This window comes from Triturus cristatus, chromosome 3_2, assembly GCF_964204655.1.
Source record: "Triturus cristatus chromosome 3_2, aTriCri1.1, whole genome shotgun sequence".
NCBI classification, from domain to species: domain Eukaryota; kingdom Metazoa; phylum Chordata; class Amphibia; order Caudata; family Salamandridae; genus Triturus; species Triturus cristatus.
Genome location: NC_140584.1, coordinates 1,212,071,600 through 1,212,095,936, shown reverse-complemented (window position 1 = coordinate 1,212,095,936; position 24,337 = coordinate 1,212,071,600). Strand labels below are relative to the sequence as shown.

General features: G+C 54.5%; 1 protein-coding gene across 1 annotated transcript in view; it reads right to left on the bottom strand.

The window, feature by feature from the left end:
* The window catches only part of LOC146859468 (unconventional myosin-X-like), an 869,852-nt gene that overhangs the window by 152,955 nt on the left and 692,560 nt on the right, over positions 1 to 24,337 (bottom strand). Inside the window, exon 24 of the mRNA XM_085650190.1 lies at positions 2,101 to 2,140. Coding sequence (XP_085506316.1) covers positions 2,101 to 2,140 — 40 coding nt within the window. The remainder of the gene's footprint in view (positions 1 to 2,100; positions 2,141 to 24,337) is intronic.

Below are 24,337 nucleotides of genomic sequence, written 5' to 3'. Positions count from 1 at the left end.
GTATACACCTCCTGTGTCCTGAAGAAGACCCGATATGACTACTTACAACTAGTGTTTGATGTAGGGTGGAAACGTTGACGGTTCTCCAGTCCCCTATTAATCGGATTTCCTTGTTGATAACAAAAGATAGGACATGTGCCTTACAAGGATTATTGTATACCCATGAGGAAATTGAGGACTTTTCACAATAAGAAACTTTGTATATATTTTGGTTTTATTTAGTAAATACGTGCATATATTGTAAATATTTACACTGTCACCTATTGCACTAAGTCACTTTATTCACTTGGTCACTGCGTCCTTTTCCAAAATATTGTATATACAGCCTTTTCTTTATCTTTTCCTTGTATAGGATTTTGTTTATCTCTGAAAGAGTTGATACTTAACTTAAAACACAAAGAATACATTTCTGTATCTAAAATTGTACATCTTGGTTCGATATTGATTACCCAACTGATTTATAAATGCTGTGGTTTTTGATTTATTACGATTGAAATTAATTGTTTCCCTATGGAACCATTGTTTATATTATGGTCTGCTGACCCCAGCAGCCAACAACCCCGTGATTTTTGCGACTCCTAGGGGGTCAAAAATTGCGACCTACCTCATTAATATTCATGAGGTAAGTCATTTGCGATCCCTTAGGAATCACAGAAAGTGTTAAACACACTTTCATGCATTCCATTTTGCGATTTTCTAATTGTGAATCGCAAGAATTCGCAATTAGGAAGGCAGAACTCTGCCCGGCCCAGGCGCCTGGGGCAGAACTCTGCCCGGCCCAGGCGACTGGGGCAGAACTCAGCCCGGCCCAGGCGACTGGGGCAGAACTCAGCCCGGCCCAGGCGACTGGGGCAGAACTCTGCCCGGCCCAGGCGCCTGGGGCAGAACTCTGCCCGGCCCAGGCGACTGGGGCAGAACTCAGCCCGGCCCAGGCGACTGGGGCAGAACTCAGCCCGGCCCAGGCGACTGGGGCAGAACTCAGCCCGGCCCAGGCGACTGGGGCAGAACTCTGCCCGGCCCAGGCGCCTGGGGCAGAACTCTGCCCGGCCCAGGCACCTGGGGCAGAACTCAGCCCGGCCCAGGCGACTGGGGCAGAACTCAGCCCGGCCCAGGCGACTGGGGCAGAACTCAGCCCGGCCCAGGCACCTGGGGCAGAACTCAGCCCGGCCCAGGCGACTGGGGCAGAACTCAGCCCGGCCCAGGCGACTGGGGCAGAACTCAGCCCGGCCCAGGCGACTGGGGCAGAACTCAGCCCGGCCCAGGAGCCTTGGGAAGAACTCTGCCCGGCCCAGGAGCCTGGGGAAGAACTCTGCCCGGCCCAGGAGCCTGGGGAAGAACTCTGCCCGGCCCAGGAGCCTGGGGAAGAACTCTGCCCTGCGCAGGCACCTGGGGCAGAACTCTGCCCTGCGCAGGTGCCTTGGGAAGAACTCTGCCCGGCCCAGGAGCCTGGGGAAGAACTCAGCCCGGCCCAGGCGACTGGGGCAGAACTCAGCCCGGCCCAGGCGACTGGGGCAGAACTCAGCCCGGCCCAGGAGCCTTGGGAAGAACTCTGCCCGGCCCAGGAGCCTGGGGAAGAACTCTGCCCGGCCCAGGAGCCTGGGGAAGAACTCTGCCCGGCCCAGGAGCCTGGGGAAGAACTCTGCCCTGCGCAGGCACCTGGGGCAGAACTCTGCCCTGCGCAGGTGCCTTGGGAAGAACTCTGCCCGGCCCAGGAGCCTGGGGAAGAACTCTGCCCGGCCCAGGAGCCAGGGGAAGAACTCTGCCCTGCGCAGGCACCTGGGGCAGAACTCTGCCCTGCGCAGGTGCCTGGGGCAGAACTCTGCCCTGCGCAGGTGCCTGGGGCAGAACTCTGCCCTGCGCAGGCACCCAGGGTTTAGTCCCCCTCTCCCTCAACCCCCCCTGATACCCCAACAGGATCCCACTGGAGGTGGCTCTTCTCCCCTGTACACCTCGCTGGTTGGGCCTCACAGGTGTCTCTGGGCAACTTTAGGTGGTTTCTGGGCGCATTTCAGAGTGAAAGACAACAGTGCTGCTACCAGACAGATCAACACACACCCCAGAATCATGCAAGGGACGAAATAAAAAGAGGCCTTAACTCACCGAAGCTGCTCGAAGAACGGCTTCCAGGCGCTCGTGCTCCCTGTGGAGAAAGGTGAGAAAGTAAGCAGAAACTGAGACAGAGGAAACGGTGACAGGAAAGTGACAGAGCGCACCACAGACTGAACTGTGACATGAGAGACAGAATGCACAGCAGACTGAACTGTGACATGAGAGACAGAATGCACAGCAGACTGAACTGTGACAGGACAGACAGAGCGCACCACAGACTGAACTGTGACAGGAGAGACAGTGACAGAGCGCACCACAGACTGAACTGTGACAGGAGAGACAGTGACAGAGCGCACCACAGAGTGAACTGGCACAGGAGAGACAGAGTGCACAGCAGACTCAACTGTGACATGACAGACAGAGCGCACCACAGACTGCACTGTGACAGGAGAGACAGTGACAGAGCGCACCACAGAGTGAACTGGCACAGGAGAGACAGAATGCACAGCAGACTGAACTGTGACAGGACAGACAGAGCGCACCACAGACTGCACTGTGACAGGAGAGACAGTGACAGAGCGCACCACAGAGTGAACTGGCACAGGAGAGACAGAATGCACAGCAGACTGAACTGTGACAGGAGAGACGGTGCGCATCACAGACTGAAATGTGACAGGAGAGACAGAGCGCACCACAGATTGAACTGTGACAGGAGAGACAGAGCGCACCACAGACTGAACTGTGACAGGAGAGACAGAGCGCACCACAGACTGAACTGTGACAGGAGAGACAGAGCGCACCACAGACTGAACTGTGACAGGAGAGACAGTGACAGAGCGCACCACAGACTGAGTGAACTGTGATAGGGAAAATATGGCTGTCACAGAGCACATCACAAATGGAACTCTTTGCATCCCAGTAACCCGTTCTAGTGCCCGGCTCTCAGTGTGAACCTGTTGTATCCACCTTAGAAGGATGCAGGGCTGATCAAGACTTAAGTGAGCTCAGTACCTCTTGCCAGCAGGTCTCTGGGCATAGCAGGTATTTTTACAATTAAAGGGTTTTTGGGCGCTCTGGAGATAATCACAGAGGACCAGAACACTTAAGACCCTAGTGACAAATCAAAAGCTTTTAAAAAGAACAAAAAAAAAACTTGCTAAGGGTGAGGTTCTGTATTGAACAACAGCAAGGATGGAGCAGGCCAGTTCGGTCGTGTATTCGGAGAGCTGTGCGCAGGCCTTAGTGCTGGGAACAGGGACTCCTGCGGGTTAGATATGAGCAGTGGCAGAGCTGTGTGCTGGCCTTAGTGCTGGGAACAGGGACTCTTGCGGGTTAGATATGAGCAGTGGCAGAGCTGTGCGCAGGCCTTAGTGCTGGGATCAGGGCCTCTTGCGGGTTAGATATGAGCAGTGGCAGAGCTGTGTGTAGAGCTGTGTGCAGGCTTCAGTGCTGGGATCAGGTCCTCTTGCGGGTTAGATATGAGCAGTGGCAGAGCTGTGTGCAGAGCTGTGCGCAGGCCTTAGTGCTGGGATCAGGGCCTCTTGCGGGTTAGATATGAGCAGTGGCAGAGCTGTGTGAAAAACCTCAGTACTGGGATCAGGGCCTCTTGCAGGTCAGATAGGATGAGCAGTGGCAGAGCTGTGTGCTGGCCTTAGTGCTGGGAACAGGGACTCTTGCGGGTTAGATATGAGCAGTGCCAGAGCTGTGTGTAGAACTGTGTGCAGGCTTCAGTGCTGTGACCAGGGCCTCTTGCAGGTCAGGTAGGATGAGCAGTGGCAGAGCTGTGTGCAGGCTCCAGTGCTGGGACCAGGGTCTCCTGCGGGTAAGATATGAGCAGTGGCAGAGCTGTGTGTAGAGCTGTGTGCAGGCCTCAGTGGTGGGACCAGGGCCTCTTGCGGGTTAGATATGAGCAGTGGTAGAGCTGTGTGCAGGCCTTAGTGCTGGGACCAGGGCCTTTTGTGGGTTAGATATGAGCAGTGGCAGAGCTGTGTGCAGACCTCAGTGCTGGGACCAGGGCCTCTTGCAGGTAGTGGCAGAGCTGTGCTGACTCCAGGGTGCTGCAGTCAGGAGTGAGGTGCATTAGGAGAGCTGTGGGCAGGCCTCAGTGCTGGGACCAGAGCCTCTTGCGGGGTAGATATGAGGAGCAGTGGCAGAGCTGTGTGCAGAGCTGTGTGCAGGCCTCAGTGCTGGGCATCTTGCATGTTAGATATGAGCAGTGGCAAAGCTGTGTGCAGGCCTTAGTGCTGGGACCAGGGCCTTTTGTGGGTTAGATATAAGCAGTGGCAGAGCTGTGTGCAGACCTCAGTGCTGGGACCAGGGCCTCTTGCAGGTAGTAGCTGAGCTGTGCTGACTCCAGGGTGCTGCAGTCAGGACTCAGGAGTGGGGTGCATGAGCAGAGCTGTGTGCAGGCCTCAGTGTTGGGACCAGGGCCTCTTGCAGGTCAGATAGTATGAGCAGTGGCAGAGCTGTGTGCCGGCCTCAGTGCTGGGACCAGGGTCTCTTACGGGTTAGAGATGAGCAGTGGCAGAGCTGTGTGTAGAGCTGTGTGCAGGCCTCAGTGGTGGGACCAGGGCCTCTTGCAGGGCAGATTTGATGAGCAGGGGCTGAGCTGTGTGCAGGCCTCAGTGGTGGGACCAGGGCCTCTTGCGGGCTAGATATGAGCAGTGGCAAAGCTGTATGCAGGCCTCAGTGCTGGGACCAGGGCCTCTTGCAGGTGAGATAGGATGAGCAGGGGCTGAGCTGTGTGCAGGCCTCAGTGGTGGGACCAGGGCCTCTTGCAGGGCAGATTTGATGAGCAGGGGCTGAGCTGTGTGCAGGCCTCAGTGGTGGACCAGGGCCTCTTGCGGGTTAGTTACGAGGAGCAGCGGCAGAGCTGTGTGCAGGCCTCGGTGCTGGGACCAGGGCCTCTTGCGGGCTAGATATGAGCAGTGGCAAAGCTGTATGCAGGCCTCAGTGCTGGGACCAGGGCCTCTTGCAGGTGAGATAGGATGAGCAGTGGCAGAGTTGTGTGCAGGCCTCAGTGCTTGGATCAGGGCCTCTTGCAGGTAGTGGCAGAGCTTTGCTGACACCAGGGTGCTGAAGTCAGGACTCAGGAGTGGGGTGCATGGGCAGAGCTGTGTGCAGGCCTCAGTGCTGGGACCAGGGCCTCTTGCGGGTTAGATATGAGCAGTGGTAGAGCTGTGTGCAGACCTCAGTGCTGGGACCAGGGCCTCTTGCGGGTTAGATATGAGCAGTGGCAGAGCTGTGTGCAGACCTCAGTGCTGGGACCAGGGCCTCTTGCAGGTAGTGGCAGAGCTGTGCTGACTCCAGGGTGCTGCAGTCACGAGTGATGTGCATTATGAGAGCTGTGGGCTGGCCTCAGTGCTGGGACCAGAGCCTCTTGCGGGTAAGATATGAGGAGCAGTGGCAGAGCTGTGTGCAGGCCTCGGTGCTGGGACCAGGGCCTCTTGCAGGTTAGATACGAGGAGCAGTGTCAGAGCTGTATGCAGGCCTCAGTGCTGGGACCAGGGCCTCTTGCATGTGAGATAGGATGAGCAGTGGCAGAGCTGTGTGCAGAACTGTGTGCAGACCTCAGTGCTGGGACCAGGGCCTCTTGCAGGTAGTGGCAGAGCTGTGCTGACTCCAGGGTGCTGCAGTCAGGAGTGAGGTGCATTAGGAGAGCTGTGTGCAGGCCTCGGTGCTGGGACCAGGGCCTCTTGCGGGCTAGATATGAGCAGTGGCAAAGCTGTATGCAGGCCTCAGTGCTGGGACCAGGGCCTCTTGCAGGTGAGATAGGATGAGCAGTGGCAGAGTTGTGTGCAGGCCTCAGTGCTTGGACCAGGGCCTCTTGCAGGTAGTGGCAGAGCTTTGCTGACTCCACGGTGCTGAAGTCAGGACTCAGGAGTGGGGTGCATGGGCAGAGCTGTGTGCAGGCCTCAGTGCTGGGACCAGGGTCTCCTGCGGGTAAGATATGAGCAGTGGCAGAGGTGTGTGCGGACCTCAGTGCTGGGACCAGGGCCTCTTGCGGGTTAGATATGAGCAGTGGCAGAGCTGTGTGCAGACCTCAGTGCCAGGACCAGGGCCTCTTGCAGGTAGTGGCAGAGCTGTGCTGACTCCAGGGTGCTGCAGTCACGAGTGAGGTGCATTATGAGAGCTGTGGGCTGGCCTCAGTGCTGGGACCAGAGCCTCTTGCGGGTTAGATATGAGGAGCAGTGGCAGAGCTGTGTGCAGGCCTCGGTGCTGGGACCAGGGCCTCTTGCAGGTTAGATATGAGCAGCAGTAGAGCTGTGTGCAGGCCTCGGTGCTGGGACCAGGGTCTCTTGCAGGTTAGATATGAGCAGTGGCAGAGCTGTGTGCAGGCCTCGGTGCTGGGACCAGGGCCTCTTGCAGGTTAGATATGAGCAGTGGCAGAGCTGTGTGCAGGCCTTAGTGCTGGGACCAGGGCCTTTTGCGGGTTAGATATGAGCGGTGGCAGAGCTGTGTGCAGGCCTCAGTGCTGGGACCAGGGCCTCTTGCAGGTAGTGGCAGAGCTGTGCTGACTTCAGTGTGCTGCATTCAGGAGTGGGGTACATTGGGAGAGCTGTGTGCAGGCCTTGGTGCTGGGACCAGGGCCTCTTGCAGGTGAGATAGGATGAAATGAAATGAAAGGGGATTTATAGAGCGCGGCTGCTGCCCCAAGGCGTCCAAGCGCTGAGTAGAAAAACTGATTCACTGAGGGAGTAGTTGAGGGAGAAAGGAGTGGAATTAGTTTCTGAACAGGAAAGTTTTTAATTCCTTGCGGAAGGAAGGGAGGCTAGGATTGGATCTGAGGGATGGGGGAAGAGAATTCCATAGTTTGGCGGCATTGAAGGTGAAGGTTCTGCCTCCTGCTCTTGACCTCTTAATTCTGGGTACTGTGGCTAGAAAGGCATAAGTTGAGCGCAGCAGTTTCCCGGGGAGGTAGGGAGTGAGAAGAGAGTGATTGATCTCCGGGTTTGCTCTGTGAAATGCTTGATGGGATATGCATAGGGTTTTGTATTTTATTCTTTCCCTCACCGGGAGCCAATGTAGTGATCGAATTCCCATTTTGGCAGATTCTTTTCTCGGTATCTTAAGTAGCGTACGTGCCGCACAGTTCTGAATTCGCTGTAGTTTTAGCAGCACGTACTCAGGGGCTCCCAAATAGAGAGCATTATTGAAGTCTATCCGGGACTGGATGAGGCCCTGAATGACCACCTGTTTAGCTTCAAAGGGTAGGAGGGGCAGAATTTTTCTCAGCATACGAATGATACCAAAACATGTTGCTGAAGTTTTGGTAGCCTGGGTATTCAGAGTGAGTGATTTGTCAAGCCACACTCCCAGGCTTTTGATGTACTCTTTCGGGGTAGGTGGTGGGCCTAAACTAGGAGGCCATAGCCGGTCAAAGGCAGTGAGGGTAGGGGGGCCGAGGAGCAGGACCTCGGTTTTATCCCCATTTAATTTTAGTGAGGATGCTGTCATCCATTTCCTAACCTCTTCCATGCAGGCCGCTAGGTTATCTCGGGGGGACCCGCTGTTCTTCTGTGCGAGGGAGACCACCAACTGGGTGTCGTCCGCATATGAAATTGAATATGCTACTTACCAGTATGCATCTGTTCTTGGCATGTAGGGCTGCTGACATTCATATCTGTGCATAGATCGCCGCCTAGTGTTGGGTCCGGATGTTTGCACGTTGTTGTCCTGGAAGAGTCTTCGAAGTATCCTTGGATAGGTGACTCCTCCCCTGGACTACAGTGCGCATGGGCATCCTCTCCATCCTCAGATTGTTTTTCGCCATTGTGGCAGTGATGGAGTAGATACAGAAAGTGATGACCATGCTTGCAATAATTCTGAGAGCTGCAGCTGCGACAGGCGCCGGGGAGGAGGGAGGGCGATATGAATGTCAGCAGCCCTACATGCCAAGAACAGATGCATACTGGTAAGTAGCATATTCAGTTCGAGGCATGTGGGCTGCTGAATTCATATCTGTGCATAGAATACATAGCAGTGCCCTCTATTGGCGGCGGCTACCCGTGCCAGCTGCAGCGGTCTGAAAAAGTGTTTTGAGAACAGCCTGTCCTACAGCTGCCTGCTGTTTTGACTGCACATCTACGCAATAGTGTTTTGTAAATGTGTGTGTAGTGGACCATGTGGCTGCTCTGCATATATCATGCAGGGGAATGTTTCCTAGGAAGGCCATGGAAGCCCCCAACTTGCGTGTTGAGTGGGCTCGTGGTGGAATAGTTAATGTGCGTTTTGCCTTTTGATAACAGATTTGAATACACTTAACTATCCATCTGGCTATCCCTGCTTTGGAGATGGCGTTACCTTTGTGGTGTGGGGCAAAGGCAACGAACAGTTGTTTTGTCTTCCTGAAGGGTTTAGTCCTGTCGATGTAGTACATGAGGGCCCTCCGTACATCTAGTGTATGTAATGCCCTCTCTGCAACAGTTTGTGGGTTTTGGAAGAAAACGGGCAGTTCAATAGTCTGGTTCATGTGGAACTGCGATATTACCTTGGGCATGAATTTGGGGTTGGTACGTAGTACGACCCTGTTGGCGTGAACCTGAATAAATGGCTCTTGAACGGTTAGTGCCTGGAGTTCACTAACTCTTCTTAGGGAAGTGATCGCTACCAGGAAGGCTACTTTCCAGGTAAGGAATTGAATCTCGCATGAGTGTAGAGGTTCAAAGGGTGGACCCATCAGGCGTGTGAGGACCAAGTTGAGGTTCCACATTGGAGCCGGTGGGTGACTAGGTGGAATGACTCGTTTGAGTCCTTCCAAGAATGCTTTGATGGCAGGCACTCTGAAGAGAGAGAGGTGCTGCCTGGTTTGCAGATAGGCTGATATTGCGGTCAAATGGACCCGTATAGAGGTGTACGCCAGATTGCATCGGTATAGGTGTAAGAGGTAACATATGATGTTGTGGATGGATGCGTCCAGCGGGTTAATGTCATTATTACCGCAATAAATGACGAACCGTTTCCATTTGGCTGCATAGCAAGCTCTTGTAGTGGGTCTCCTGGCCTCCTTGATGATGTCCATACAGTCAGGTGGCAGATTGAGATAGCCAAACTCTAGGACTTCAGGAGCCAGATCGCCAGGTTCAGCTGTTGCGGATCTGGGTGCTGAACCTCTCCATGGTTCTGCGTCAAATGCGCGGGTTTGATCCGCAGCCTTTGATGCGGTACCACGGAAAGTTCGAGGAAGGTGGTGTACCACGGCTGGCGTGCCCACGTGGGAGCAACTAGGACGAGTGTCAGGGAGTGTTGTCGGAGTTTGCGAGCCACCAGCGGTATCAACGGTGCTGGAGGAAAAGCGTACGCAAATTTGCCGGACCAGTTCATCCATATCGCATTGCCCTGCGACTGCGGGTGTGGGAATCTGGCGGCGAAGCTTTGGCATTTTGCGTTTTCGCTTGTCGCGAATAGGTCTATTTCTGGGTGACCCCACTGCTGGAAGTACGGTTGGAGTACCGATGGGTGTAACTCCCACTCGTGCATCTGGTGGCTGTGTCTGCTGAGCAGATCCGCCATCTGGTTGTCCTTGCCGGGGAGGTGTTCCGCCATGAGGAACATGTTCCTCTGAATGGCCCACTTCCACATGCTCTGAGCCAGATGAGACAACTGTGGAGAGTGTGTCCCTCCCTGCTTCTGTATGTAGTACATTGCGGTCATGTTGTCCGTCCGGATCAACACGACCTTGTTGCACAGATGTACTTTGAAAGCCTTCATGGCCAGGAAGATTGCCATCAGTTCCAGAAGGTTGATGTGCATCTTCTTCTGTTGTGTCGTCCATAGTCCCTGCACTGTGTAGTGGAGTACATGAGCTCCCCATCCCTGGAGAGACGCGTCCGCTGTCAGTACTATTTGTGGAACAGGCTCTTGGAACGGTCGGCCCTTGCAAAGGTTTTGTGGATTCCACCAATGCAGAGAGTTGTATGCCCGACCGCTCACCAACACTAGGTCTTTCAACTGTCCTTGAGCCTGATTCCACTGACGTGCTAGGCACTCCTGAAGTGGGCGCATATGTAATCTCGCGTGCGGGACTATGAAGATGCAGGAGGCCATCATGCCTATCAACTGCATAAACACTCGCGCTGGAAGCGAGTGGTTGGGTCTGAACTTGGAGATCAGCGCTTGTATGCCGTTGATCCTCACTAAATTTGGCTGAGCTGTGGCCGCCAGAGTGTCTATAGTCGCACCTAGGTACTGTTGTACGTGTGCGGGCTGGAGATGAGACTTTGGGTAATTCAGTGAGAATCCCAGACTGTGAAGAAGGTGAATGGTACGGGACACGTGGCTTGCACATTGCTGGGCCGATCTCGCTTGAACGAGCCAGTCGTCTAGGTAGGGGTAGACGTGTATGTGCTGTCTCCGTAAATGTGCCGCCACCGTAGCTAGGCACTTTGTGAAAACCCTGGGCGCTGTTGTCACGCCGAAGGGAAGGACTTTGAACTGATAGTGCTGCCCCTGAACAGTGAACCTGAGGTATTTTTTGTGTGAGGGGTGGATGGGTATGTGAAAATACGCATCCTTGAGGTCCAGTGATGCTAGGAAGTCTCCCTGCTGGAGAAGCGGAAGGACTTGCTGTAGAGTGAGCATGTGAAAGTGCTCCGAAAGAATGTACTGGTTCAGGGGTCTCAGGTCTAATATAGGCCTGAGCGACCCGTCCTTTTTTGGAATTAAGAAGTAGAGGGAGTAAACCCCCGTGCCCCGCTCGTGGACGGGTACGACCTCGATAGCGCCTTTTAGAAGCATACTTTCTACCTCTTGCTGTAAGAGCGTCAAGTGCTCTGAAGACATAGGACGGTTTCTTGGTGGTATTGTGGGTGGAGTGGAAGTTAACTCCAGACAGTAACCGTATTTTATAATATCTTTGACCCACCTGTCCGTGGTGATGGAGTTCCACGTGGACAGGAACCGTTGTAGCCTTCCCCCGACAGGTGTTATGTGGTCGGGAGGAAGGGAGAGGGCGTCACTGCTTGTTCTTGGGGGAGGACCTGGTGTTGCCGTAGCCACGTCCTCTGCCCTTGGTACTGGAGCCACGATAGCCACCTCGGGTGTTCTTATCGTAGGTGGTCTGCGTATTACCCTTGTTATATGTTTGTTGTGACCCCTGTCCTCTGCCTGCTCCCTTGTTTCCGGGGCGACGAAAGGAGCCGCTCCGAAAGGACTGAGTTTGTAGGGCGCCCATGGACTTTGCAGTGTCCGTGTCCTTTTTTATCTTCTCGAGGGTGGCGTCAACCTCAGGCCCGAACAAAAAGTCGGGGTTGACAGGCTGATTGAGGATATTGTTTTGTACCTCAGGCTTGAATCCTGAGATACGTAGCCAGGCGTGACGTCGTAGGATGACGCTAGTGTTGATGGCCCTGGCAGCCGTGTCAGCAGCGTCTAGTGCACATTTGATGGCAGCATTTGTGAGTAGCTGTCCCTCTCTGATAAGGATTTCTGCACCTTCTTTGTAGGGGTCAGGGAGGTGTTGAAGGAGTTGCTCCATTGTGTCATAGTGCGCCCTATCGTAGCGAGCGAGGAGCGCTTGAGTGTTAGCTATGCGCCATATGCTTGCAGCTTGTGCGGCAACTCGCTTGCCGGAGGTCTCCAGCACCTTGGACTCCTTGTCCGGGGGAGGAGCGTCACCCGTTGTCTGCGAGTGTGCCCTCTTGCGGGCATTCGCCACAACGATGGAGTCGAGTGGTAATTGTCCTCTGATGTAAGTAGGATCCCCAGGTGCTGATCTGTATTTCTTATCGATCCTGGGGTTTATCACTCGTGCCCTGGTGGGTTCCCTGAAAATGTCAGTGGCTGGCTTAAGGACCCCCTTCAACATTGGCAGAGTCTTTACATGTCTTTCTGAGGATGCAAAGGTGTCCATTAGAAAGTCATCTTCGATGATATCAGAGTGAAGCTGTACATCATGGTTGTTCGCCGCCCGTTCAATCAGAGCGTTGAACGCCGCAGTATCCTCTGTGGGTGACGTTTTTGCCCCATATAGTTGTGGGTCCTGTGCATCAAGAGGTGCACTGGGGTCTGCAGGGTCGCCCCAAGTTTGGTCAGGGTCCTGCTGGTCATCAGGGTCCGTGTCCACATGGTAGGGGACTTGTTCACCCATGTAGTCCTCCAATGCATCCGTGTCGGAGCGTGTGGGGGAGGCCCGGTGTGGATCCTGGTAGGGTGAATGAAAGGGTTCATACAGGAGAGGTTCTGTGTCCACAGGCAGCTTCCTCTTTAGCGGGATCCTGAAAGGTTCCAATGGCGGTTCCGAAGTTATCCTTCGGTCGTGGAGAATCATCCTGCCAGTGTCGGCGTCGATGACGCGTGACGGTGACGGCTCGACAGGCGTAACCGCAGTTTTGGTGGCCTGTGTCCTGAGTTGAAACGCCTTCGGGATTGTGGATGGAGGCAAGCCGAAGGTAATGCTGGTCGGCACCGACGAAACCGCTGGATCGATCGAACCCGACTGGTCCTGGAGGGCAGCCTTGGTTTTGCAGCCTGGCATTGCGCCAGGCCGTACTCGGGGCGCCTTAGAGGTCGTGGCCCCCGCCAGGGTCGTCGAGGCGGCTGCAGATATCTTCTGCGCCCGTGGTGCATCGAGCCGAGGTGCGGAGATCACCGTCGACGTCTTCGACACGTGAGGTTTCGGTGTCGTCGAGGGGGTGCTGCGAGGCGTAGCAGGCGGGACGGCCCTCGGTGTCGGTGGCGTCGACGCCGGTAACCGAGCAGGTTTTTCGGCGCCGATGGCCTTCTTCCGTTTGTCGACTCCCATGTCGCCCGTCTCGAGTTCGGCACCGAAGTCCCCCTTGGTGCGGTCGGTGCCGACACGGTGCGCCGGCGTCGAAGGTGTTGAAGGCCTCGATCCGACTAGCGCCACTTTCAGTTTCGGTTTCGTAGGAACCTGAGCAGCTTTCGGTTTCGGTTTCGTGGAAGGGAAACCAGCTGGCTTAAGCGGTAATGGCTGCCGCTGAACGTCCGAGGCCGGGCCCGAGGGCGGGGCCGAAGGACTGCGTGATAGGTCTCGGGTAAGGCCCGAAGGCGATCCCTCGACCGGAGCCATAGTCTGTGGCACTGGTGAATTCTCGGTTTGAACAGGTAGGCCTTGTTCATCATCGGAGCTACTCTCTTCGGCCCCTAAGGCCTCCTCGTCGTCTCCTACCTCGGTGTCGTCTTCACCTCTGTGGAAGAGTGACTCGTCGGCCTCGTCCGATCCGGGTTCTTGGTCGGAAACGGGACTGGAGGGTAAGACTTCTACTTCTTCGACGTCGTCCGCGTCGTCGAAGATGTCAGCTGGGGCCGGTGCCGCGTGCTGCGCTTCGAGCCTCGCCGCTCGACGATTCCGCAGAGTCTTCTTTGAACGGAACCGGGCACAGGCCATACATGTCGACTCGTCGTGGTCCGGCGAAAGGCATTTGTTGCACACCGGATGGACGTCGATGTGTGGGTACTTCGCATTACATACCGGACACCTTTTGAATGGCGTCCTCGATTCCATCGTCGAAGTAGTTGATGGACAGGTAAATGCGAACAAAGTCGGTGCTGGAAGTTAGTAAACTAACAGAGAGTATCGAAAACCGATCGATAAACAGTACCGACGCGAACTAAAGGCCTCGACAAAATTTTTTCCTAACTTGAGCTAAGATAGCACATCCGAACCCAATGGCGGAAAAAAACAATCTGAGGATGGAGAGGATGCCCATGCGCACTGTAGTCCAGGGGAGGAGTCACCTATCCAAGGATACTTCGAAGACTCTTCCAGGACAACAACGTGCAAACATCCGGACCCAACACTAGGCGGCGATCTATGCACAGATATGAATTCAGCAGCCCACATGCCTCGAACGATTGTAATACCATGTTGGCGGACAACCCCAGCCAGCGGTCTCATATACACATTGAACAGCGTGGGGCTTAGGGAAGAGCCCTGGGGTACCCCACAATCCAGGGATTTACTAGTGGAGCAGGAGTCGCCGTCAAAGACCTGGAAAGTCCTTCCGCTCAAAAAGGAACTTAACCAGTCAAGGGCGGCCCCGGCTAGTCCCAGATGAGATAGCCGGCCGAGCAGGGTTTTGTGGCAGACAGTGTCGAACGCCGCGCTTAGGTCGAGGAGGACCACTGCCACTGATCCCCCTTGGTCCAGAATCCTTCTGGATTCCTCCGTCACGGCTAAGAGAGCAGTTTCTGTACTGTGTTTGGGACGGAATCCGTTCTGGGTAGAATCCAGTAACCGGTTCTCTTCCAGGAATTTAGTGAGGTGAATATTGATATGTTTCTCCAAAATTTTGGCTATCCAAGGTAGCAGGGAGATGGAACGATAGTTATTGGGGTCCTTCGGATTGAGGGTCGGTTTCTTGAGTAATGCTCTCACCATCGCCTGTTTCCAGGTTGGGGGCACTACGCCCTTAAGTATTGAGCTGTTGAGGAGTTCCAAAATAGTGGGGAGGATGACTTGGCTAACCATGTTCATTGTAAGGGGGGGTGCAGGATCGCGGGGGGAGCCAGACTTTATTTGTGAGGCCAGGGATTGGAGTGAGTCTGAGTCCATTAGTGGGAATTTGTTTAGCGTTGCTTGCACGGGGTATTCATTCTGCGTAGAGGAGCAAGGTTCAGTGGCTGTGGGTTCAGATGCAGGAGTTGAGAATGAAGAATAGATTTTATTTATTTTTTGGTAAAAAAAATCAGCTAACTCATTGCATCTATCGATGGGGTTTTCGGCTGGGACGGCCGGGGCGGAGATCTTAGACAGGCTTTTAACTATTTGATAGATTTCTTTTGGTTTATACTTAGCGGACATAATCTTATCTCCATAGTAAGTGGATTGGGCTGTGTTGATTTCCAGTTTATAGGTCCTGATGGCTTCTCTGTACCTAATTTTTTCGACGGGGTCGTATCCCATGCGCCATTTTCTTTCCAATTGTCTGCATTGCTGTTTTTTCTTCCTAAGCTCCTCTGAGTACCACGGAGCGGTTACTCTCGCTCTTTTTAGAATAGTTCTCCTCATGGGGAGAACGGAGTCGATGGAGTCCTCGATCCAATTGTGGATTTTGCTGTTGTCCGGTATGGGGTCTTGGGATAAGGATGGTCTTGTGGCAGATAGAAGATTGGACCATTGTTCCAGTGGAAGCTTGGACCAATTCCTCATTTTACGTGGTATAGGAGTGGGGGGAGTGACTTTGTGAGTCTTCCAGTTAAGGGAGATGAGGAAGTGGTCGGTCCAGGGGAGATGTGTGATAGTGCCGACCGAAAGGTTGGGGCAGTTGGTGAAAACAGGGTCAAGCAAGTGGCCCTTGTCGTGGGTAGGGGACTGGATAAGTTGATCCAGTTGGATCGCAGCCAGGCTTCCGACTAGCTCCATAGAGGTGCCGTCATTGATGTTATCAAAGTGCATATTGAGGTCTCCAAGAATCGTAAAGTTGGAGGATGACATTACGAATTCTGCTGCTAGCGACGGGAGTAGGGAGTGAAAGTCGTTAAGTGAGCCTGCTGGACGATACACGAGGGCTCCTGTTAGACTGTTATTGGGGGTAAATTTCAGGCAGAAAGCCATGCTTTCACAGTCCTGAAAAGGGTCTGGGGTACAGTGACAATGATACTGTGATTTATGAATGATTGCCAAGCCTCCTCCCTTACCTTGCGTACGATCTCTGCGGGAGATATTGTAGCCAGAAGGTAGTGCTTGGATCACATCGGGGTCACAGTCCGGAGTCAGCCAAGTCTCTGTTAGAAAGATGGCGTCCGGTGCCCGGTCTTCTATTAATAGAGAGATATCTGCACTGTGTTTTGGCAGAGATCTACAGTTTAAAACTAGTAAGGAGTAATTTTGATGGTCCGATGTCTGCTGAGTGCTGTTTAGTCTGGCGTTGCAGGAGTGGCAGGAGGAAGGGAGGCTTAGGGGGTGGTAGCGGTGTAGGCAGCGAGCTTCCCTGGGGGGATTAAGTTTGAGAAGATCCGCCGGGTTATATTGAATCATGGGACGGGGGCCAGGGGGGGTGGCCCCTGTCCCCGTCCGGCCGCGGACGGGCGCAGACGGGCTTGCCTTTGGCGCGCCTTTGGCGCGCCCGCTGCGCTCGTCCGCTGCGCGTCCTGTAAATGCACATCTTTTGTAGTGGCGGAAGGGGCGTGGCCTCCCGGCAGTGGGCGTGGCCTGCAGCATGCAAGGGTAATGGCGGCTGTAACTTCTTCCAACCCGCGGCAGCGTTGTCACGAGCTGCGCGGGGATATTCCTACAGGTCTGCGAGGGAGGGAAGTGCCCAGGGAGCAGAGTGTGACAGGTAAAACAATTTAACAAAAGCAATTTTAAAACGAGCTGTGTCTCCCGGCTTCCGCCTCAGGAGTCAGTTTCCTAGTGCGTGTTTGTCAGTCAGCGCGCCGTAAATAGAAAAAGGGGCGTGGCCTCCCGGCAGTGGGCGTGGCCTGCAGCTTGCGAGGGTAATGGCGGCTGTAACTTCTTCCAACCCGCGGCAGCGTTGTCACGAGCTGCGCGGGGATATTCCTACAGGTCTGCGAGGGAGGGAAGTGCCCAGGGAGCAGAGTGTGACAGGTAAAACAATTTAACAAAAGCAATTTTAAAACGAGCTGTGTCTCCTGGCTTCCGCCTCAGGAGTCAGTTTCCTAGTCAGTGCAGAGCAGTGACAGAGCTGTGTGCAGGCTCCAGTGCTGGGACCAGGGCCTCTTGCAGGTAGTGGCAGAGCTTTGTGGTCTCCAGGGTGCTGCAGTCAGGACTCAGGAGTGGGGTGCATGAGCAGAGCTGTGTGCAGGCCTTAGTGCTGGGACCAGGGCCTCTTGCAGGTCAGATAGGAAGAGCAGTGGCAGAGCTGTGTGCAGGCCTCAGTGCTGGGACCAGGGTCTCCTGCGGGTTAGATATGAGCAGTGGTAGAGCTGTGTGCAGACCTCACTGCTGGGACAAGGGGCCTCTTGCAGGTTAGATATGAGCAGTGGTAGAGCTATGTGCAGGCTTCAGTGATGGGACTAGGGCCTCTTGCAGGGTTAGATATGAGCAGTGGTAGAGCTGTGTGCAGGCCTTAGTGCTGGGACCAGGGCCTTTTGTGGGTTAGATATGAGCAGTGGCAGAGCTGTGTGCAGACCTCAGTGCTGGGACCATGGCATCTTGCAGGTAGTGGCAGAGCTGTGCTGACTCCACAGTGCTGCAGTCAGGAGTGAGGTGCATTAGGATAGCTGTGGGCAGGACTCAGTACTGGGACCGGAGCCTCTTGCGGGGTAGATATGAGGAACAGTGGCAGAGCTGTATGCAGGCCTCGGTGCTGGGACCAGGGCCTCTTGCAGGTTAGATATGAGCAGTGGAAGAGCTGTGTGCAGGCCTCGGTGCTGGGACCAGGGCCTCTTGCGGGTTAGATATGAGCAGTGGCAGAGCTGTGCGCAGGCCTCAGTACTGGGACCAGAGCCTCTTGCAGGTTAGATACGAGGAGCAGTAGCAGAGCTGTGTGCAGGCCTGAATGCTGGGACCAGGGCCTCTTGCAGGTCAGATACGAGGAGCAGTGGCAGAGCTGTGTGCAGACCTCAGTGCTGGGACCAGGGCCTCTTGCAGGTTACATATGAGCAGTGGCAGAGCTGTGTGCAGGTCTCAGTGCTGGGACCAGGGCCTCTTGCAGGTTAGATATGAATAGTGGCAGAGCTGTGTGCAGAGCTGTGTGCAGGCCTCAGTGCTGGGACCAAGACCTCTTGCAGGTAGTGGCAGAGCTGTGCTGACTCCAGGGTGCTGCAGTCAGGAGTGAGGTATGTAGGAGAGTAGGATCTGCTTCACATGGGTACCCCCACTTTTTGCTGGTGTTTCACTGTTTTTCGACCTTAGTCTGGCTGTGGCCCTGCTAATCAGGACCCCAGCCTAGCAGCTTCCTCTCTAAAATGGTTTCCATGTACATTAGGTACATATCTAATTGGATTCTGGAGTGCCTTATAAGCCCCTAGTATATGGTATACTATGTACCTAGGGCATAGGTACCTCAGAAACCTACCGCAGGCTGAAGCATGTATTATGCCACCCCTGGGAAGCACTCCAAAATGGCACCACAGGTCTGCTACTGCAGCCTGGGTAAGGGTGTGCTTGCACCCCTTACAGTGGTATAGGCTACCTATATCCACATATATATATATACAGACACATATAAACCTATAAGTCACTCCTATGACAGGCCTTGACAATCCTGAAGGCAGAGTGCTTGGTTTTGTGTGAGAGGGTGCCCAAGCATGAGCTGAGCCCCTCTGCAGCTTTCGGAAATACTTCCTTATGGCTGTTCTGTGATACAGCCATACCATATACTCTTAAGTGCATTATAACCTCGCGGTAAATGCTAACTTTGGAATGGCTGCATCAAAACATGTCGTGTTTGGTGTCAAATGCTTTGGAATACTACCCCCCCACCCCCGCCAGTTCTGGTGGCGGGGGTAGCATTCCACCCTTCTAGAGGGAGAGACATGTTCACACTGGTCAAACCCGGTAAGATGTTCCTGAGCCCTGGCATCACAAAATGGATGCCTCTGCCACAGACACGGGTCTGGCCTCCTGCTGCTGACCGAAACTCCTGCATGGGAGGCCTGGACAATAGGTTTCCTGTCGAAGGGAGGTGTGACCACCGCCCCAGACAGGCAGATGTGTATTGGGGCTGGGCGGGAGCACTCACTGGTGCTTGAAAATCCTGCACTGAGGACACATTTGGTGTCCCTGTGCATAGTCCAGTTCAAACCGGTTGCAGGGGCTACCTGCCCCTGCTCTGTCGTGAAACTGGACAAAGGAAATGGGTGTAACCATCCCTCTTTCTAAGCCCACCCATAGGTGGGGCCTTAGAGTTAGTCCATCTCCTAAACTTACTATAAGTATAGGAATCCAGTCCCTAGGACTTTAGATTATCCTGGTCAAAACTCTGCAACATATATCCTGGACCTTTGACTTTCTATCACGACTAGAAGACGGAAGAAATCTCCCTTGTGGTCAAGGAGTGACTCCCCTGCCTGGCAGGCACCAAAGAAGCAACTGACCGGTCTGCATCGCTGAAGCTCCCGCCGGACGTCGAAGTCTCTGCATCACCAGATGTGGATTTCCAGACTTCCCCGAGGTTACCCTGAGACCACAGCAAAGTTGAGGCCTGTGGCTATCGTGGGTGACGTGGAACCGTGACCCCTGGACACCGTGAACTTTTGCAGCAACATTATCTTCCTGGTCCTCCTCGAAGTTGTGCTTTGGGCTACGAGTAGCCCCAGCCTTGAGCACCTCCTGCACTGAAGATTGCTGGCCTCCACTCCACGAGTGACCCGTGGGCCAGTTTTATGTGCGACCGCTCGAGGCTCCTTCGCGATCACTAGCCCGTTGGCTAGCAGGTCCCCACAAAGGCAACTCCTCTTCTACTTGGGCTTTCCTGGTTGCTCCAGATGTGCCCTGACTTACCCTCGCTGGGTGAGTCCCTCAGATCTTGCTGGTCTGCAACGCAGTCCTTTCTCTGATTTCCAGTGACTTGCCTTTGCCAAGGCTTGTTGGGTTCATTCTGGTCGCCGACAATGCAGCACTCGACAGACTTCATGGGACAGCTCGAATCCGGCTCGTGGACTTCGTCAACACCCCTGGACCTCGTGGCTGAAGAGTCAAGACACCCATCAACTCACCTGAAGCACCTGACATCTGTGGGCATTGGTCCATCCTGCCCTTGGTCACTGGCTAGTGACCCAGACTCTGTCCCCTCTGCTTTCAGGTTCCTTACATCCTAGATCAAGGCTTGGATCTCTTCGGACACTTCTCTTCACGGCAGCAGCAGTTCTTTGCAGGCTTCCATTGCAATCGACGACGCGACCCGACACCAAAAGACACCTATGCACCCGGCTTCCCTGGGTGAGGTAACTAGTACTCCGGTGCTCCCGTGGGTGCTAGCCCTAGAACTTCTTAAGTCCAAAAGGGTTTGGTCCTGACTCGATTCTAAGTGTCCCTAATCTTTAAAATTCCAACCGCGACTTTGCCCATAGAAGATAACAGGAACCCGTGGTTGTGTTTACACACTGCATACAGTCCCCGTGGGTCCCCTGTGTCACTACCTTGGGTGGTTCCTTGGGGTCCCAGCGATTCTACAGGGTCTAGGCCTTGTGTCTATCCCAGTCGTGGTCCTTATACCACTTTTTTGGTATATGGTTTGGTACGCTCCTAGGGCCCAAACATGTATTTGTGCTTTTACTGATAATTGCTGACTTGTAAACAAAGTACTTCAAACTCCAGTCTCATAAAGAGACTAGAGGGGTGTGTTTTAACCCAAATAGATATATTTTCAATATATACCTGGTGTGGTTGTCTTTTCATTTGATCATTCAAGAGAATATAGACTGGAAAAACAAGCTGCTTTACACTCCTTCAAGACTTAGCCTGAAGGCTGCTCTCCATAGCCATGGGGGGAGACGTATGGACGGGGCAGGTACTCTGCAGCCCGCACCCGGACACTATTTCCGTACGGGTGCGGGGGTCCACCGTTTTCTGGCTTTAGAAGGGACTCTCCTGACTACGCTGGGTATCCATCAGGAGGAAAAGCAATTTTACGCCACCCTGTATGGGAAACAGGTTATTGGCTCACCCTGACTGATTACGAGGGTATCCATCAGGAGGAAAAGCAATTTTACGCCACCCTGTATGGGAAACAGGTTATTGGCTCACCCTGACTGATTACGAGGGTATATGCTTTTTATCATTCACTTCACGTGCACTTCACTGTTGTTTACTTTTGATCCTGAAGAAGCGCCTATGACCCTTGTGGCTCCAGTGGCGCGAAACATGTCGATCCATTACATGCATAGTGATGCTTGTAAGGGTAACTGTTTACCCCTGGGGTTCTAATGTGTTTTTATGGGAACAATTCCCGTTGTTCATTTTTTGACCTTAGCAACCCCTTTTTAATTTCATTGTAATTTGCACGCACCTTGTAGCCCTCTTTCTCTGGACCCACACCCCACATACCCTCAGGCACCATCCGGCATTGACTTTAAAAGAGCTCCGCCAAAGTGACCCTTCGGGGGACCCGTTGGGCATTGCACCGCCGGGCCCGACGAGGAGCCAACGCCCGATGATGAAGCATGACACCCTCCGGGGTGTGTGAGGGCAACAGGAGATAAGACTCGTTCTTTCTCTTTTTTACGGGGTCCTCTTTATACCTAGGCCTTTCTTTTTACTTTTGCTTATGTGTGGCTAGGACTATTGGTCGACGTCCGATAGCCAGCCTTTTGGAACAGTGTCCCTTTTGTTTGTTTGAATGCTCTCCATAGCCACCACTAGGATAGCTTTCAGTAAAGGTTGTATTTAACTTATAACCAATAAGGGGTTGTTTGGACTGGTACAAGGTGCCCACTAGAACTAGTAGACAGCAGATATCAGGCCACATTCTCACAAGGTACATTAGGAGAGCTGTGTGCAGGCCTCAGTGCTGGGACCAGGGCCTCTTGCAGGTCATATTTGATGAGCGGCGGCGGAGTTGTGTGCAGAGCTGTGTGCAAACCTCAGTGCTGGGACCAGGGCCTCTTGCGGGTTAGATATGAGCAGTGGCAGAGCTGTGTGCAGGCCTCAGTGCTGGGACCAGGGCCTCTTACGGGTTAGATATGAGCAGTGGCAGAGCTGTGTGCAGGCCTCAGTGCTGGGACCAGGGCCTCTTGCGGGTTAGATATGAGCAGTGGCAGAGCTGTGTGTAGAGCTGTGTGCAGGCCTCAGTGGTGGAACCAGGGCCTCTTGCAGGGCAGATTTGATGAGCAGCGGCAGAGCTGTGTGCAAGCCTCAGTGGTGGGACCAGGGCCTCTTGCGGGTTAGATATGAGCAGTGGCAGAGCTGTGTGTAGAGTTGTGTGCAGGCCTCAGTGGTGGGACCAGGGCCTCTTGCAGGGCAGATTTGCCGCTGACCGCGGCCCCCGCAGGGGGCCACTCGGCGGTCGGCGCCTTAGTGGCCCCGGGGCCCCGGTCACCCCTCCCCACTCCCTCCTTCGGGGGGGGCGGGGGCGGGGATCCTGATTGTTGCCCCCCTCCGCGTCGGGGGCCGGAAGTGACGCGAAAGGCGCGTCACTTCCGGGCCCAGGTGTGAGGGGAAGGCTATTTAGCCTTCCCCCACCCTCACTGGCGTCCTCTTTGTCGCCCACCTCGCCTTTCTCGGTCGCAGTCTCCGGCTCCTTCGTTCGTCGCCGGCCCTAACACCATCTCGAACAACGGTGAGTCTTGCTCTACCCTTCCCGCCCCGGCCCCGGCCCTGGGCAGTACCAGGTCGCCCGGGGCCCTGTGGCCCGGTTGGCCATGGGCGGGGAGGGCGCAAGTTGGGCCAAGAGGGCTCAGGGCCGCGTTAGGGATGTATTGTGATGTATGCCCTCGGGTCGAGTTCACGCTATTTGCATATGGACTGTGCCTGAATGTGCAATGTAAATACGGGGCTCTTGTAAAGCCGGAATGTGCAATGTAAATACGGGGCTCGTGTAAGCCTCCAATGCCCTCGGGTCGAGTTCACGCTATTTGCATATGGACTGTGCCTGAATGTGCAATGTAAATACGGGGCTCGTGTAAAGCCGGAATGTGCAATGTAAATACGGGGCTCATGTAAAGCCTCCAATGCCCTCGGGTCGAGTTCACGCTATTTGCATATGGACTGTGCCTGAATGTGCAATGTAAATACGGGGCTCTTGTAAAGCCGGAATGTGCAATGTAAATACGGGGCTCGTGTAAAGCCTCCAATACCCTCCGGTCGAGTTCACGAGATGAGCGGCAACAGGCCCGGTACCAGGAATTCTCGACTACTGTCTTACGTGACACCTCCCAGCTTCATGCGACAGGGCCCCACTTCCCAACGGCTACGAGGTCGGGAGGGGGGCGCGTGTAGTGGGCGCACCCCCCGTACGTTGTTGTGTGGGGGCTGAGGTGGGCGGGGCCAAGGGGTAGCCGTGGCTACCTGATAGTTGGGGGCGGATCTAGGGTAATCCGTTCCGGCCCGCGGGATCGCGTCCGGTTCCCAGGGGAGGAGAGTTAGCCTAACCGGCGTTCGAGTCTCGGCAATGACGTTGGAACAGCCTTTGATTCTGTGCAAATCACTTAATTTGTCCGGGCCTAACAAAATGTATGTGCTCTCATTCTATTGTATTCCGAATGACGCGCTTAGTGCCTGCATGGGGTAGGAAAATAGGGCACTCAGGTAAAGCGCTCCAATACCTGTGGGCCGATGGCGCGCTACATCCATATGCCAATAGGTAATCGTGGCTGCCCCCATATATGCGTGTCACGATGCCAGTGCGGGCATTGCTCGTGGGTTGTTGCTCCAAGAAACTCCAGTTCACAAGATTGCCTTGGGGCGAAGCGCCCAGTGCCTACACGGGAGAGAAAATGCGGCACTCATGTGAAGGCCATCAATACCTTAACCTCAATCTCCAATAACGAAGGTGTTATTGCCATCACGGGCCGAGTTAGCGCCATCGAGGCAACGGTGACCCATGCGGCTGCATGATTAGGTGTTTTGCGCGGAACTAGCGGCCGTGAGCGGTCGCGGGTCGGTGGAATCGAGCCGCGGGGCCGCGTTCGCATTCGCGGGTCAGAGCTCGGGTAATATGAGATCGAGCACCAGTGCCCTGTGTGTCGATTTCGCGTTCGGACGCGGCACTGAGCTCCCAAGGCCTGGGGCAATGGGAATGCAATGCACATGAAGGCGCTCTCCCAGTGCCCTTTGTAAGGGAATACGACGCTCATGTAAGGTGCTCCAATACCGCGGGACGCTTTCGTATTCAAGCGGTTCCATGTCTGGCTATGGAGATAACACCCGTCCCTCGGTGGAAAGTCTGATGCCAGTGACATGAGTGTGTGTCTAGCACTGGGGCCCCTTGGGGCACCACAGCTCACCCGGGCCCTATGCTGCCTGGGACCAGCTAACCCTCTGCCAGGAGGAAGAAGTGCCCCTTTCATAAAATAAACGCTATTTGTGAACCCGACGTGCTGGTACCAGTGCTCAATCATCTCGGGTCGCGTCCACATCCTGTGATCCCGGCCAAATCATTTAAGCTCCCCATGCCTGAATGCGTAAGGAAAATACGGTGCTCGTATAAAGCGCTCCAATACATCGGGTTGATTTCGCACTATGTAAATAGACAACAATCTTCTCAACCTTTCAAAGAGGTGCAGCTCCCATCTTTTCGAATTGGTCGTCGTCGGGTCTCCAGATTTTGGTGAGTCTTGCGCACCCACTCCGCCCCGGCCCTGTCCCTGGGCAGTACCAGGTCGACAGGGCCCCTGTGGCGCGGATGGCCACGGGCGGAGGGGACGTAGATTAAGGCGAGTGTGGCGACTCTAAACGGCAGTGACGCGGTTCGCCGGCCGAATT